The sequence below is a fragment of the Danio rerio genome, chromosome 4 (assembly GCF_049306965.1).
Source record: "Danio rerio strain Tuebingen ecotype United States chromosome 4, GRCz12tu, whole genome shotgun sequence".
NCBI lineage: Eukaryota > Metazoa > Chordata > Actinopteri > Cypriniformes > Danionidae > Danio > Danio rerio.
In genome coordinates, this window is record NC_133179.1 from 72,766,781 (window position 1) to 72,781,201 (window position 14,421).

At 45.1% G+C, this 14,421-nt stretch overlaps 2 protein-coding genes across 5 annotated transcripts in view; both read right to left on the bottom strand.

Annotated features, from left to right (window-relative positions):
* The window catches only part of tmem19 (transmembrane protein 19), a 1,055,620-nt gene that overhangs the window by 482,477 nt on the left and 558,722 nt on the right, over nt 1-14,421 (bottom strand). The gene's annotated exons all lie outside the window — the stretch shown is intronic.
* The window catches only part of LOC100329651 (uncharacterized), an 86,308-nt gene that overhangs the window by 33,823 nt on the left and 38,064 nt on the right, over nt 1-14,421 (bottom strand). For all 3 annotated transcript variants that reach the window (XM_073948059.1, XM_073948058.1, XM_073948060.1), the window contains 7 exons: nt 12,832-13,075; nt 11,273-11,313; nt 6,820-6,908; nt 6,573-6,727; nt 4,411-4,549; nt 2,473-2,571; nt 2,203-2,397 (listed from right to left, as the gene is read on the bottom strand). In XM_073948059.1, the coding sequence (XP_073804160.1) occupies nt 2,203-2,397; nt 2,473-2,571; nt 4,411-4,549; nt 6,573-6,727; nt 6,820-6,908; nt 11,273-11,313; nt 12,832-13,075 (962 nt within the window). The remainder of the gene's footprint in view (nt 1-2,202; nt 2,398-2,472; nt 2,572-4,410; nt 4,550-6,572; nt 6,728-6,819; nt 6,909-11,272; nt 11,314-12,831; nt 13,076-14,421) is intronic.

The window sequence follows — 14,421 nt, forward strand, 5'->3', positions numbered from 1 at the left end:
TCCTCCATAGACAACAATAGTCCCGAGACTTTCAAAGTCCAAAAAAAATCTCTACCTATGCAAGCTATAAGGTAGGGGTCACCAATCTCAGTCGCTGAGGGCTGGTGTCCCTGCAGAATTTAGCTCCATCTTGCCTCAACACACCTGCCTGGAAGTGTCAACTATACCTAAGAGTTTGATTAGCTTGTTTGGGTGTATTTGATTAGAGTTTGAGCTAAACTCTGCAGGACACCGGCCCTCCAGGAACAAGCTTCCAGAGGGAGGGAGGGAACTCTCAGATTTCATCCAAAGTATCTTAAGTTGGGTTCCAAATATGAACACAGGGGTCAGGGGTTTGGAACAACATGAAGATGAGTAATTAGTGACAGAATTTTCAATATTGGTTTAACTTAAAATCTTAAAAGGAATAGTATCCCAAATACTGTATCAATTATTAGTAAAGAGAGTATTGTCAAGTACGGTTACCCAGTGAAATTGAAACACAGTGATGGCGCGTCACTGAAGACGCGGGCAGCTGTTGCTTCCAGCCCCCAGGGAGCAATTAAGGGTTTGGTGCCTTACTCAAGGTTACCTTAGCTGGGTATCGAAGGCGGAGAGAGTGTGGCTGATTCACTTACCCCATCATCATTAAATTCCCAAGGACCGTAGTCAATCCCAAAACACAGAAGAATACAAACAGCCCTTAAAACCTGCACACTCATTAGTAGTCAAACCTAAATCCGCTAAAATCAATTTAACTTCTGCTGGTACAGTCCAGTCAAGATGTTGTTGGTCAGCTGGTTCTTCCAACAAAGGCAGACTAAACCAGTTATCAAGTGGAACTGTCCACTTTTTTGAACATAGGCTCGTTTTTCAACTCCCCTAGAGTTAAATTGTTGAGTTTTACCCATTTTTAATCCATTCAGCCTCTCTGGGTTTGGCAAGAGCACATTTAGCTTAGCTTCCCTACTTTTGCTTAGCATTTAGCTTAGCTTAGCTTAGCTAGTCGACCAGGCTGGTTTTAGAGGGGTTTTGGCCATTTCCAGGCTGGTCTTAGCTGGTCAGGCTGGGAGATGACCAGCTAAAACCAGTTTGACCAGCCAAGACAGGCTGGGAGCCCAGCCAAAACAGACTGGTCATGCTGGTTTAGCTGAATTTAGCTGGTTATTTTCCAGTTTGACCAGTTAAGACCAGGCTGGAAATGGCTGGAAACCAGCCTGGAAATGGCCCAAACCCTTCTGAAACCAGGCTGGTCAACCAGCTAAAACCAGCCAAACAGCCTAGGCTGGTTTAAGATGGATTTTTCAGCAGGGTTAGCATAGATCATTAAATTAGTTGTAAAAGCTGTAGTATCATGTACTAAAACCCATGGAAGATGAAAAGTTGCTATGTTTTATTCCGATTTGGCTAGAAACTCGTTTCATTTTGGTGTGATAATCAAGGAACTTGGTCCTAGTACACAACTAGTAGTACTCATACCTGCTAACACTCCCGTTTTTCCCAGAAGTCTCCCGTATTTTACACCCAGCTTCCACCACCCTCCCGTTTTGTTATTTGTAAAACTACCGTAATTTCACCTAGCCAAACGCTACAGTCTGTACAGGGGTCGCCAACTTCGGTATAGTATCTGCCCTGCTAAAAAATCCAGCTTAAACCAGCCTTGGCTGGTTTTAGCTGGTCGACCAGACTGGTTTTAGAGGGGTTTTGGCCACTTCCAGGCTGGTTTCCAGCCATTTTCAGCCTGGTCTTAGCTGATCAGGCTGGAAAATGACCAGCTAAAACCAGCTTGACCAGCCTGGTTTAAGCTGGACATAGCTGGTTTTGGCTGGGCTCCCAGCCTGGCTAGGCTGGTCAAGTTGCCAGCTAAACCAGCTAAAACCAGGCTGGAAATGGCTGGAAACCAGCCTGGAAGCCAAAACCCCTCTAAAACCAGCCTGGTTGAACAGCTAATACCAGCCAACCAGCCTAGGCTGGTTTAAGCTGGTTTTTTAGCAGGGTGATCGCAGTGGCTGCTCGAAACCTCTTTCAAAATTACTAACCCGGTTCTCAACAGTTATTCAAACACCTCACACCTAACCCCAACCCACACAAGCAACAGAGTCTTTACACAGCTGATTTACCACAGCAGAGTCAAAATTTAACAGGAAAGCTTGTCGATTTTACATGTGATAAGATCACAAAGTAACGGCTGTATACAAATCCTAAAAACAAAAAACCTCTTACTCTCCACTGATGCTCCAGTTGAATGGTGACCCTGGTATGTTTGTCCCAGATTACAGTGATGCCCAGTTTGGGAGCTGAGATGATGATGTAAAGGCCCACCATGTGGATTGAATAGAGAGGCTCTGCCAGCACAGCGCCCCCTGCTGGAAGTCTCTCTGTTACCTTCATATCGCTCAGAATTAGAGTGACGGTGCCCTGTCGGATTATAAACAGTTAGTTAATTAGTAAATTTGTAATTAGAAACGCGCAGTTTGTATATGCAGCATTTACCAGGAGCTCCACTGAGATGGCGCGGGAACACGTCAACGATTCATCACAACAAGGAACACTTTCGGTTTTAATTGCAAAGCTCCCACTTGAACTGGCGTCCTTATACAAAAAAAAATTAAGGTTAAAAAATGTTGCATTTTATTGAGCGATATATTTGACAATTTGACTGTGTAGATCAGGGGTGCCCAAACTCCATCCTGGAGAGCCAGTGTCCTACATATTTTAGTTCCAACCGCAATTAAACACACCTGAACCAGCCAATCAAGCTCTTTCTAGGTATGCTAGAAAGCTCCAGGCAGGTGTGTTGAAGTTGGAGCTAAACTATGCAGGACACCGGCCCCTCAGGACTGAGTTTGGACATCTCTGGTGTAGATAAACTCAGTCATGTATGGAGCTAATAATATGCCAAAACAATCTGAATTTGAATTGTGTTAATTTAAATTATTGACAATTGTAATTGAAAAAAATCTTTAAAAAATTGTATATGCCGTTAAAAACTGTTTTGAATTAGAATTTTTTCATTTGAATTTGATTTTCATGACTTGAACATTGAATATCTTGACTGAGGCTGAATTTCTTTATAGACGCATTTTTAAACTTCTGATTTTTTGTGTTCTGAATTGCTAGACTGCAGATTTTGGCTTTGTAAAAATACAGTTTCAAGTTTTCAAGATGAAGAAATTCAATAATCTCAAATTCAAAACCAGAAACTCAGATCGTGTAATTCAGATTCAGCAGAAAGTAGGCCAGGGGTGATCAACAGGCAAGAGTAGACGAAAAATTCAGTCCCAAATTTACAATAGTCAAATTATGAAATTCGCAGTTAAAGTAAGAAATTCAAATTCAAAACTATTTTTAACGGCATATAAAAAATCTGATTTATTCAATTACAACTGTCAATAGTTCAAATGAACACCATATAAATTCTGATTGTTTTGGCATATTATTAGCTCCATAATAATGCTCCTTTAAAAGGAGCACCCCACTTATTATTATGAATGTTTTTTTTGGATTCAGGCTTATTTTACAGTACCATACAGTTAAACAGTCAGACTTTAACATTTTTGAATCCATTCAGCCTATCTCTAAGTCTGGCGGGAGCACTTTTAGCTTAGCTTAGCTTAGCTTAGCATAGATCTTTGCATCGGATAAATCATAAGCTTCTTGCTCAAGAATAAAAGACTTTTGTTAGGTCTCCAAGTTAAAGCTTGACTCTTCTTTAATTACATCGTATACTAAGACTCATATTTTCTAAGTCGATATGGCTAGGTACTATACCCTCATTTTGGCATAGTAATCCATAGCTACAGTAGGCAATGATATTAAGCAGCACCTGAAAATAGTCCCAAAATAGGTAACTAGGTAACCATGCTGCATAATATCCTTGTAAATCTTTTTTTTTTATGAGTGAGATGCTAACGGCGTAGTCTGATTCAATGATCTATGCTAAGCTAAGCTAAAAGGGCTCCCGCCAGACCTGGAGATTGGCTGAATGGATTCAAAAAAGGTAAAACTCTACTGTTTAACTGTATGGTACATCTTATGTATATAAATTTACAACAACTGCACCTCCAAAAAGTGTCAAAAAGCATGTCATATTACAATCAAAATCAAATCTAACATTGGCGTTAAAAAAAACAACCGATAATAGGTGGGGTGCTCCTTTAAAGAAGCATTACTATGGAGCTAATTATATGCCAAAACAATCTGAATGTATATGGTGGAAAGTTGGGAAATTTTGCTTTAAGAAAAAACGACCTTCAATCAGATCATCAGGTGTCCATGAACTGCTTCGTTTAAAACAACAATTGTCTATTATTGTTTCATACTATTGATTCAGTAACTGATTGACCAAGCTACTTCTGCCAGCGTTCAAATGGTTTATATGTAATATATCCAACTCCAAGGTCACCCGAATACAGGTGATTTCCTGCTTACCTTAGCCAAGGTGTACTGGCAGTTTCCGTCGAATCTGTACCATTTGGAGTCAAATGTTTGATACTGTCCATTCCCAAACACCGAACATGTTCCTGAACATTCCTCATCAACACAGGACCATTCACCACCTCGACATGTGCTGCGACACAACTCACGATTAAAATGCACTGGTGAATGAACACTTTCTCAGTGAACCCACACTCTTAAAGGGCTCACATGGTGCTAATCCGCGCATATTTGAGTAAACATATTCTTACCCTGCTGAAAAATCCAGCTTAAACCAGCCTAGGCTGGTTGGCTGGTTTTAGCTGGTCAACCAGGCTGGTTTTAGAGGGGTTTTGGCCACTTCCAGGCTGGTTTTCAGCCATTTCCAGCCTGGTCTTAGCTGGTTAGGCTGGGAGATGACCAGCTAAAACCAGCTTGACCAGCCTAGCAGGCTGGGAGCCCAGCCAAAACCAGCTATGTCCAGCTTAAGCCAGGCTGGTCAAGCTGGTTTTAGCTGGATTTAGCTGGTCATTTTCCAGCCTGATCAGCTAAGACCAGGCTGGAAATGGCTGGAAACCAGCCTGGAAGTGGCCAAAACCCTTCTAAAACCAGCCTGGTCGACCAGCTAAAACCAGCCAACCAGCCTAGGCTGGTTTAAGCTGGATTTTTTTAGCAGGGAAGTATAATATTAAAACTTAAATATTGACTTTGCATCTGCCGTTCCTCCACTTTTAGGAAGGTTCATATGCAAACATATATAAATATGAGCCCTGGAAGATAATCCCTCGGTTCCTAAACAATTCCCTACTGAAAAAAACAGCTAAACAAGCCTAAGCTGGTCAGGCTGGTTTTAGCTGGTCACCCAAGCTGGTTTTAGCTTGTTTCCCAGGCTGGTCATGGCTGGTTTGTCAGGCTGGTTTTAGAGGGGTTTTGGCCACTTTTTAGCTGGTCTTAGTTGGTCAGGTTGGTCTTAGCTGGTTTTAGGTGGTCTAGCTAGTCTTAGCTGGTCAGGCTGGTTTTAGGGGGGGTTTGGCCACTTTTCAGCTGGTCTTAGTTGATCAGGCTGGTTTTAGGGGGTTTTGGCCACTTTTTAGCTGGTCTTAGTTGATCAGGTTAGTCTTAGCTGGTCATAGCTAGTTTTAGCTGGTCAGGCTGGTTTAAGAGGGGTTTTAGCCACTTTTAGCTGGTCTTAGTTGATCAGGTTGGTCTTAGCTGGTTTTAGCTGGTCTTAGCTGGTTTTAGAGGGGCTTTGGACACTCTTTAGTTGGTCAGGTTGGTCTTAGCTGGTTTTAGTGGGTCAGGCTGGTTTTAGAGGGGTTTTGGTCACTTTTTAGCCGGTCTTAGTTGATCAGGCTGGTTTTAGCTTGTCAGGCTTGTCTTAGCTGGCTGGTCTTAACTGGTTTTAGCTAGTCAGGCTGGTCTTAGCTGGTCAGGTGGGGTGGTCTTAGCTAGTTTTAGCTGGTCAGGCTGGGAGACCAGCTAAAACCAACTTGACCAGGCTGGGAGACCAGCTAAAACTAGCCTGGCCAGGCTGAGAGACCAGCTAAAACCAGCCTGGCCAGGCTGGGAGACCAGCTAAAACCAGCTTGACCAGGCTGAGAGACCAGCTAAAACCAGCCTGGTCAGATTGAGAGACCAGCTTGACCAGGATGGGAGACCAGCTAAAACCAGCTTGATCAGCCAGGCCAGGCTGGGAGACCAGCGAAAACCAGCTTGACCAGGCTGAGAGACCAGCTAAAACCAGCCTGGTCAGACTGAGATACCAGCTTGACCGGTCTGGCCAGGTTGGGAAACCAGCTAAAACCAGCTTGACCAGGCTGGGAGACCAGCTAAAACCATCCTAGTCAGATTGAGAGACCAGCTTGACCAGCTTGACCAGGATGAGAGACCAGCTAAAACCAGCTTGACCAGGCTGAGAGACCAGCTAAAACCAGCCTGGTCAGACTGACATACCAGCTTGACCAGCCTGGCCAGGTTGGAAGACCAGCTAAAATCTGCTTGACCAGGCTGGGAGACCAGCTAAAACCAGCTCCATCCAGCTAAAACCAACTAAGACAAGCAAACCATCTTAGGCTGGTTTTAGCTGTTTTTTTCAGCAGGGTTGAAACCATTTGGAATAACATGAGGCTGGGAAAATAAATCCACAAAACCATGGTAAAACTCTGGATTTCTCTTACCATGTTTTACAATTCGTCAGCACACTCTGTCCAGTTTCGAAAACTCTCCCGCTGAATTCGCAGGTGCAGTTATCGCGAGTCACACAACCACCGTTATGATCTTCAAAAAGGCCACCCGGACAATAACAGCCACTGAAACAGCTGCCATCATTACTCTGTGGATATGAAAAATTTCACACACAACATGAACATGATAACACTTAAAACAAGACGCTGTTGTGTATATTTGTGGAAATGAAATGCTTACCACGGGTTTGGTCAAGCTTCCGCATGTCCTATGGGCCGTGTTGACCGGTATTTGTGAGCAATCCACACAAATCTTTCCCGCTGTGCAATCTAGAAAGGAGGCAAAGAGTTTAACGAATGTTTGTAGCTGAATATCAGTTGAGCTTAACATAAGACTTGTAATGAACATTGTTTAATGAATTAGACTTGCGCTGAAGGCAAACTCTGGCGAATTTGGATTTCACCTGTGAAATTTCCAACCCAAGCTCACTTTGGAAACGTAGCCCCGCGGACGTTTCTGGAGACCGCGATTTACGTGGCCGGAGGTACGTACGGATGTGTTTAGTTTTTTTCGAGTGAACGCTGCGGGGCGGTGTGGCGCCGCTCCGCTCCTCCTCTTCGCGCTCGTCGGCCGACGGCTCGCCTCCGAGTGGAGGGCTTTCCCGATGCAACCAGTTTGTCCGCTTGGCTCACAGCGTTGCATTGGCGGAGCGGAGGCCCCGGAAGAGGAGCCGGCCACGGGGACGACGACCGGGATCGAGTCCAGGGAACAGCGGTTCCAGAAATCAGGTAAGACGAAAAACGGAATCCGAAGAATAAGGCGGGATTCGAAAACGCGGTCGTAATCGAAGACGAGGGCTTTTGCTTTTTTTTTTTTTTTTTCTGGACGGCTTTTGCAAACCGTTGCTCGGGTTTAGGGAAGGAGGAGGAGGAGGAGGAAGAGGAGGGGCGGCCGATCCGGCGGCTTTTCGCGTGAGAACAGCGCGGGCGTGAACGGCGCGCGCTCCCGAGAGGCGCCCAAGACGCGAAAAAGCGCGCACAGCGGCCTCTCTAGGATCCGCGAAAACAAAAAACGCTCGAATACGTACCTCCCGGGACGTATCTTGCGGTCAGCAGAAACGTCCGCGGAGCTACGTTTCCACAATGAGCCCGGGTTGGAAATTTCACCCTATCAACACATCTTTCCTGGACTTTATTTACAGTAGTATTGTAAACCAATCGTTATTTTTGGATATAGACTCATTTTAACCCCCCCTAGTATTAACAGTTAACAGTTGAGTTTACCATTTTTTCAATTCATTCCACTCAATTAGCTTAGCTTAGCTTAGCATAGATCATTGAATAATAAACAAACTGTAACTATAACTACAGTCGTAGTGTTGTTACGATATCGTAATTCAATACCCATTGGTACTGAAATTTTAAAAAACAACTTCCAGCGCGTTCTTGATCAGTTCTCAACAAAAATGACAGTGATTGGCCGTGAAGGGTCAGTTCACTGAACTCACCGCTGTTTACTGAGTGTACCATACTAAAAAAAACTGCTTAAACCAGCCTAGGCTGGTTGGCTGGTTTTAGCTAGTCGACCAGGCTGGTTTTAGAGGGGTTTTGGCCCTTTCCAGGCTGGTTTCCAGCCATTTCCATCCTGGTCTTAGCTGCTCAGGCTGGAAGATGGCCATCTAAAACCAGCTTGGCCAGCCTAGCCAGGCTGGGAGCCCATCTAAAACCAGCTATGTCCAGCTTAAACCAGACTGGTCAAGCTTGTTTTAGCTGGATTTAGCTGGTCATTTGCCTGAAAATGGCAAGAAACTAGCCTGGAAATGGCCAAAACCCCTTTAAAACCAGGCTGGTTGACCAGCTAAATCCAGCCAACCAGCCTAGGCTGGTTTAAGCTGGATTTTTCAGCAGGGTAACCACAGATACAGGGACACTGAAGCATTTTAAAGCCCTGAAGATCAGCTGCTTTGTTCATAAGCTGACATCCGATTGATCCGCTGATGAATGAGCTGATCTTCGCAGCTTTAAAACGCTCCAGTGTTAAGTCAATGTTAGCGGGACGTTTTTAAAATCACAGAACCGATAAGTTTCGAATTCCAGTATCGTGACGATGTTATAATGTTGTCTATAGAAAGACTTTCATAAACTGTCCTTTGGACGTAAACGGCTTCCAGTTTCCAACATTGTTCAAAATATCCTCTTGTCATAAACCTGTCATAAACATGACGGCCATTATAATTGTGTCATTACTGCTCTGATTCATTCTGAACACTTTTTGTCCCTGCATTTTCTTAGTGAAAGTGTCAATACCCTGTCAAACTATTTTACAACAGTGCCATTAAAATTAAGATATTTTAGTTTTGCACTGCTGTAGCTGAGGTCAAGAAAAGGTGCAATGAACACCCCTTTAAGTGAAGTGTTTTAAAGCGTGTGACACTGGCTATGTTTCTGTAAAACCTGAAATACAGGTACTTTGAGTTGCACATCTCCTACAAAACATCCACAAGCAGGTGTTGTTTTACTTATGCATCACCTATGCTAAGCCATAAACAAAACCTAACCAATAGAGGGGGAAGAAACAACAAAAGACACACATTTGCTCAAGCATACGTGTAATTTTGGTTGCATTCTTTTTCACAGGAAATGTATTAAACTTTACCAGAAAAAAAGTAGTCAATATGAAGAAAGATGCGTGCCAAACACTTGTTTACAAATAAGTCGTCTTCTAAATGGACTTAAATCTTTTTAAAAGTCAACATTTAATCCTCCTCCATGTGTACGAAGCATGCTTGATTTCTTTTCTACTGTTGAACATGAAATAAGACAGTTTGAAGAATGTTGAAAGCCACCAGTAGGCATTGACTTACATAGAATTTCCTTAGGTTTAGGAAAGAGGGCGATCGAGTCAATCTGTGCTTTTTAAACACTATCAGTTGGGTTTAGGAAAGGGGGTAATCGAGTCAATCTGTGCTTTTGAAAACACTATCGGTTGGGTTTAGGAAAGGGGGTAATCGAGTCAATCTGTGCTTTTTAAACACTATCAGTTGGGTTTAGGAAAGGGGGTAATCGAGTCAATCTGTGCTTTTTAAACACTATCAGTTGGGTTTAGGAAAGGGGGTAATCGAGCCAATCTGTGCTTTTGAAAACACTATCGGTTGGGTTTAGGAAAGGGGGTAATCGAGTCAATCTGTGCTTTTGAAAACGCTATCGGTTGGGTTTAGGAAAGGGGGTAATCGAGTCAATCTGTGCTTTTGAAAACACTATCGGTTGGGTTTTGGGACGGTGATGATTGAATCAATCTGTGCTTTTGAAAACGCTATCGGTTGGGTTTAGGAGAGGGGGAAATCTAGTCAATCTGTGCTTTTGAAAACACTATCGGTTGGGTTTAGGAAAGGGGTAACCGAGTCAATCTGTGCTTTTGAAAACACTATCGGTTGGGTTTTGGGACGGTGATGATCGAGTCAATCTGTGCATTTGAAAACGCTATCGGTTGGGTTTAGGAAAGGGGGTAATCGAGTCAATCTGTGCTTTTGAAAACACTATCAGTTGGGTTTAGGAAAGAGGGCGATCGAGTCAATCTGTGCTTTTGAAAACACTATCAGTTGGGTTTAGGAAAGGGGGTAATCGAGTCAATCAGTGCTTTTGAAAACACTATCGGTTGGGTTTTGGGACGGTGATGATTGAGTCAATCTGTGCTTTTGAAAACGCTATCGGTTGGGTTTAGGAAAGGGGGTAATCGAGTCAATCTGTGCTTTTTAAACACTATCGGTTGGGACGTAAATGCAACTCATTGTGGAAACGTAGCCCCGCGGGCTTTTGTTTTCGCGGATCCGCGAGAGGCCGCTGTGCGCGCTTTTTTGCGTCTCGGGGCCCGCGCTGTTCTCGCGCAAAAAGCTGCCGGATCGACCGACCCGGCCGCCCCGGCCGCCCTCCTCTTCCTCCTCCTCCTTCCCTAAACCCAAGCGACTGTTTGCAAAAGCCGTCCAGAAAAAAAAAAAAAAGCAAAAGCCCTCGTCTTTGATTTCGACCGCGTTTTCGGATCCCGCCACGTTCTCGCCCTTATTTTTCGGATTCCGTTTTTCGTCTTACCTGATTTCTGGAACAGCTGTTCCACGGACTCGATCCCGGTCATCGTCCCCGCGGCCGGCTCCTCCTCCTCCTCCGGGGCCTCCGCTCCGCGACGTAACGCTGTGAGCTAAGCGGACAAACTGGTTGCATCGGGAAAGCCCTCCACTCGGAGGCGAGCTGTCGGCCGCCGAGCACGAAGAGGAGGAGCGGAGCGGCGCCACACCGCCCCGCAGCGTTCGCTCGAAAAAAACTAAACTCGGCCGTACGTACCTCCGGCCACGTAAATCGCGGTCTCCAGAAACGTCCGCGGGGCTACGTTTCCAGAATGAGCTTGGGTTGCGTAAATGGCTACCGGTTTACAACATTCTTCAAATTATTTTCTTGTGTGTTCAACATAACCCAAACAGATTTGAAACTACTCGAGGTTGAGTAAATGGTGAGCACATTTTCATTAGTTGGTGAATTAGCTCTTTAAGCGTTTTGAGATCTTCATATTTAGCAAAAAACAACTGAAAGGGAATCATAATTTGTCAGAAAGAGAACAAAAGTAACTGTTATAAGTAACCACGTTTAGTGGTCTTGCTAAAACATAGCCAGTCACCTGAAAAAAATAACAATATTAAACTTACTGCAAATTCGGGGACACCGTAGCTGTCCATTTTCACACAAGCTGCAATACAAACATTGAACATCGCATTAGCAAAAACTCAGCATTCATTCATTCATTTTTCTTTGGCTTAGTGCCATTATTTTTCAGAGGTCGCCACAGTGGAATGAACCGCCAACTTATCCAGCATATGTTTTACACAGCGGGTGCCTTTCCAGTTGCAACCCAGTACTGGGAAACACCCATACAAACTAATTCACACTCATTCATTCATTTTCTTTTTGGCTTAGTCCCTTTATTCATCAGGGGTTGCCACAGCGGAATGAACCGCCAACTTATCCAGCATATGTTTTACACAGCGGGTGCCTTTTCAGTTGCAACCCAGTACTGGGAAACACCCGTACACACTCATTTACACTCATTCATTCATTTTCTTTTTGGCTTAGTCTCTTTATTCATCAGAAGTTGCCACAGCGGAATGAACCGCCAACTTATTCAGCATATGTTTTACACAGCAGATGCCCTGCCATCTGCAACCCAGTACTGGAAAACGCCCATACACACTCATTTACACTCATTCATTCATTTTCTTTTTGGCTTAGTCTCTTTATTCATCAGGGGTTGTCACAGCGGAATGAACCGCCAACTTATCCAGCATTTGTTTTAGGCAGCGGATGCCCTTCCAGCTGCAACCCAGTACTGGAAAACGCCCTACACACTCATTTACACTCATTCATTCATTTTCTTTTCGGCTTAGTCCCTTTATTCATCAGAAGTTGTCACAGCGGAATGAACCGCCAACTTATCCAGCATTTGTTTTAAGCAGCGGATGCCCTTTTAGCTGCAACCCAGTACTGAAAAACGCCCATACACACTCATTTACACTCAGTCATTCATTTTCTTTTTGGCTTAGTCCCTTTATTCATCAGAAGCTGCCACAGTGGAATGAACCGCCAACTTATTCAGCATATGTTTTAAACAGCAGATGCCCTTCCAGCTGCAGCCCAGTACTGGAAAACGCCCATACACACTCAATTAAAATCATTCATTCATTCTCCTTTCGGCTTAGTCCCTTTATTCATCAGGGGTTGCCACAGCGGAATGAACCGCCAACTTATCCAGCATATGTTTTACACATCGGGTGCCTTTTCAGTTGCAACCCAGTACTGGGAAACACCCATACACACTCATTTACACTCATTCATTCATTTTCTTTTTGGCTTAGTCTCTTTATTCATCAGAAGTTGCCACAGCGGAATGAACCGCCAACTTATTCAGCATACGTTTTACACAGCAGATGCCCTTCCAACTGCAACCCAGTACTGGAAAACGCCCATACACACTCATTTACACTCATTCATTCATTTTCTTTTCGGATTAGTCCCTTTATTCATCTGGGGTCTCCACAACGGAATGAACCGCCAACTTATCCAGCATTTGTTTTAAGTAGCGGATGCCCTTTTAGCTGCAACCCAGTATTGGAAAACGCCCATACACACTCATTTACACATTTGCTAACCACTGAGCCACCGTATCGTCAAGTACTCAACATGAACTTTTCAGCATAGTTTTAATCTTTACCATTGGCGTCCACCGATAACCACTGGACCCGGAGGCGCGACTCCTCCAGGATGGTAGCAGCTGCACAGTGTCTTAGGGCTGCAGGTCTGCTGGTTGTCCAGGTGAGAGTCCGACGCGCATCCACACCCCTCCACAGGGTCGTCCAGCACTGCACAGGTGGGATCGGGGGCCGACAGGGAACGGCAGGTATGGTTACAAGCCATCGTTTCGTAGGCGAACATCAGGTTGCCCATGCACGGAGGAACTGAAAACCAAAAGATGTGTGTTGGTGAGACATACTGTATATAGATGTGCGCGCACACAACCAAGACGGTGGGTAGAAACGGAATGCACTTATTTCCACCCAAGCTCATTCTGAAAATGTACCCCTATATCCATTATTGGAGAGCGCCAAATACATCCCGGGTGCAGTTTTTGTTTTTGTGAATCCGCTGTGTACGATTTTTCAGATCTCTAATTTCTCTCACGAGTGCCATACACACCTGCTGTTCTCGCTTATATCCACCAGCTGTCGACTGACTGACCAACCGATAACCCCCATCCACCCTCTTCCCTAAACCCAACCGATAGTGGTTTGTGAAGCAATTCAGAAAAAGAAAAGTCTCCTGATTTTTACTACGTTATTAGATTTTTACCACATTCCCACCCTGTTATTTACTTGTTTATTTTAATTTTTGGCTTTTGTTTTTGTTTACCCACTCTCTGGAACCGTTCTTCACCGGATTCGAACCCCGCGGTAGGCCACTGGACAAACTGGTAACATCAGAAAAGCCATCCACACGAAGGTACAGAAAGAGGACAGCTGCTGCCGTGAAAGGAAATGGCATCATACCCAGGGCCGGAGCAAGCTGAACTGCCGCTCTAGGCAGAGGATGATCACGCCGCCCTCAACCCCAATGTGAAAACGAAAGTGACCATTTATGAAAATGAAGTGAGGTGTCCCGGACCTCTATTCTGCCGCCCTATCTGCGCTAAGGGCGGCAGAATAGAGGTCCGCGACACCCACGCGTCCTCAGTTATGTCCGCGCAAAGGGCGGCAGAATAGAAAGATCGGCATCCGCGACACCTCCCTCCATCAGCACCGCCGTGTCCTCAGTTATATCTGCGCTAAGGGCGGCAGAATAGAGTTATATAACTGAGGACACGCGGCTGCTGAGGGAGGGAGGTGTCGCGGATGCCGCCCTTTCTATTCTGCCGCCCTTTGCGCGGACATAACTGAGGACGCGCGGGTGTCGCGGACCTCTATTCTGCTGCCCTTAGCGCAGATATAACTGAGGACACGCCGGTGCTGATGGAGGGAGGTGTCGCGGATGCCGCCCTTTCTATTCTGCCGCCCTTTGCGCGGATATAACTGAGGATGCGCGGGTGTCGCGGACCTCTATTCTGCCGCCCTTTGCGCAGATATAACTGAGGACACGCCGGTGCTGATGGAGGTGTGGCCTATGCACGAATATATCTGAGGACGCGGGTGGTGAGGGAGGTGTCGCGGACATAACTGAGGACGCGGGTGGTAAGGGAGGTGTCGCGGATGCCGCCCTCTCTATACTGCCGCCCTCAGCAGCTGCCTAGGTCGCCTCTATGGACGCGCCA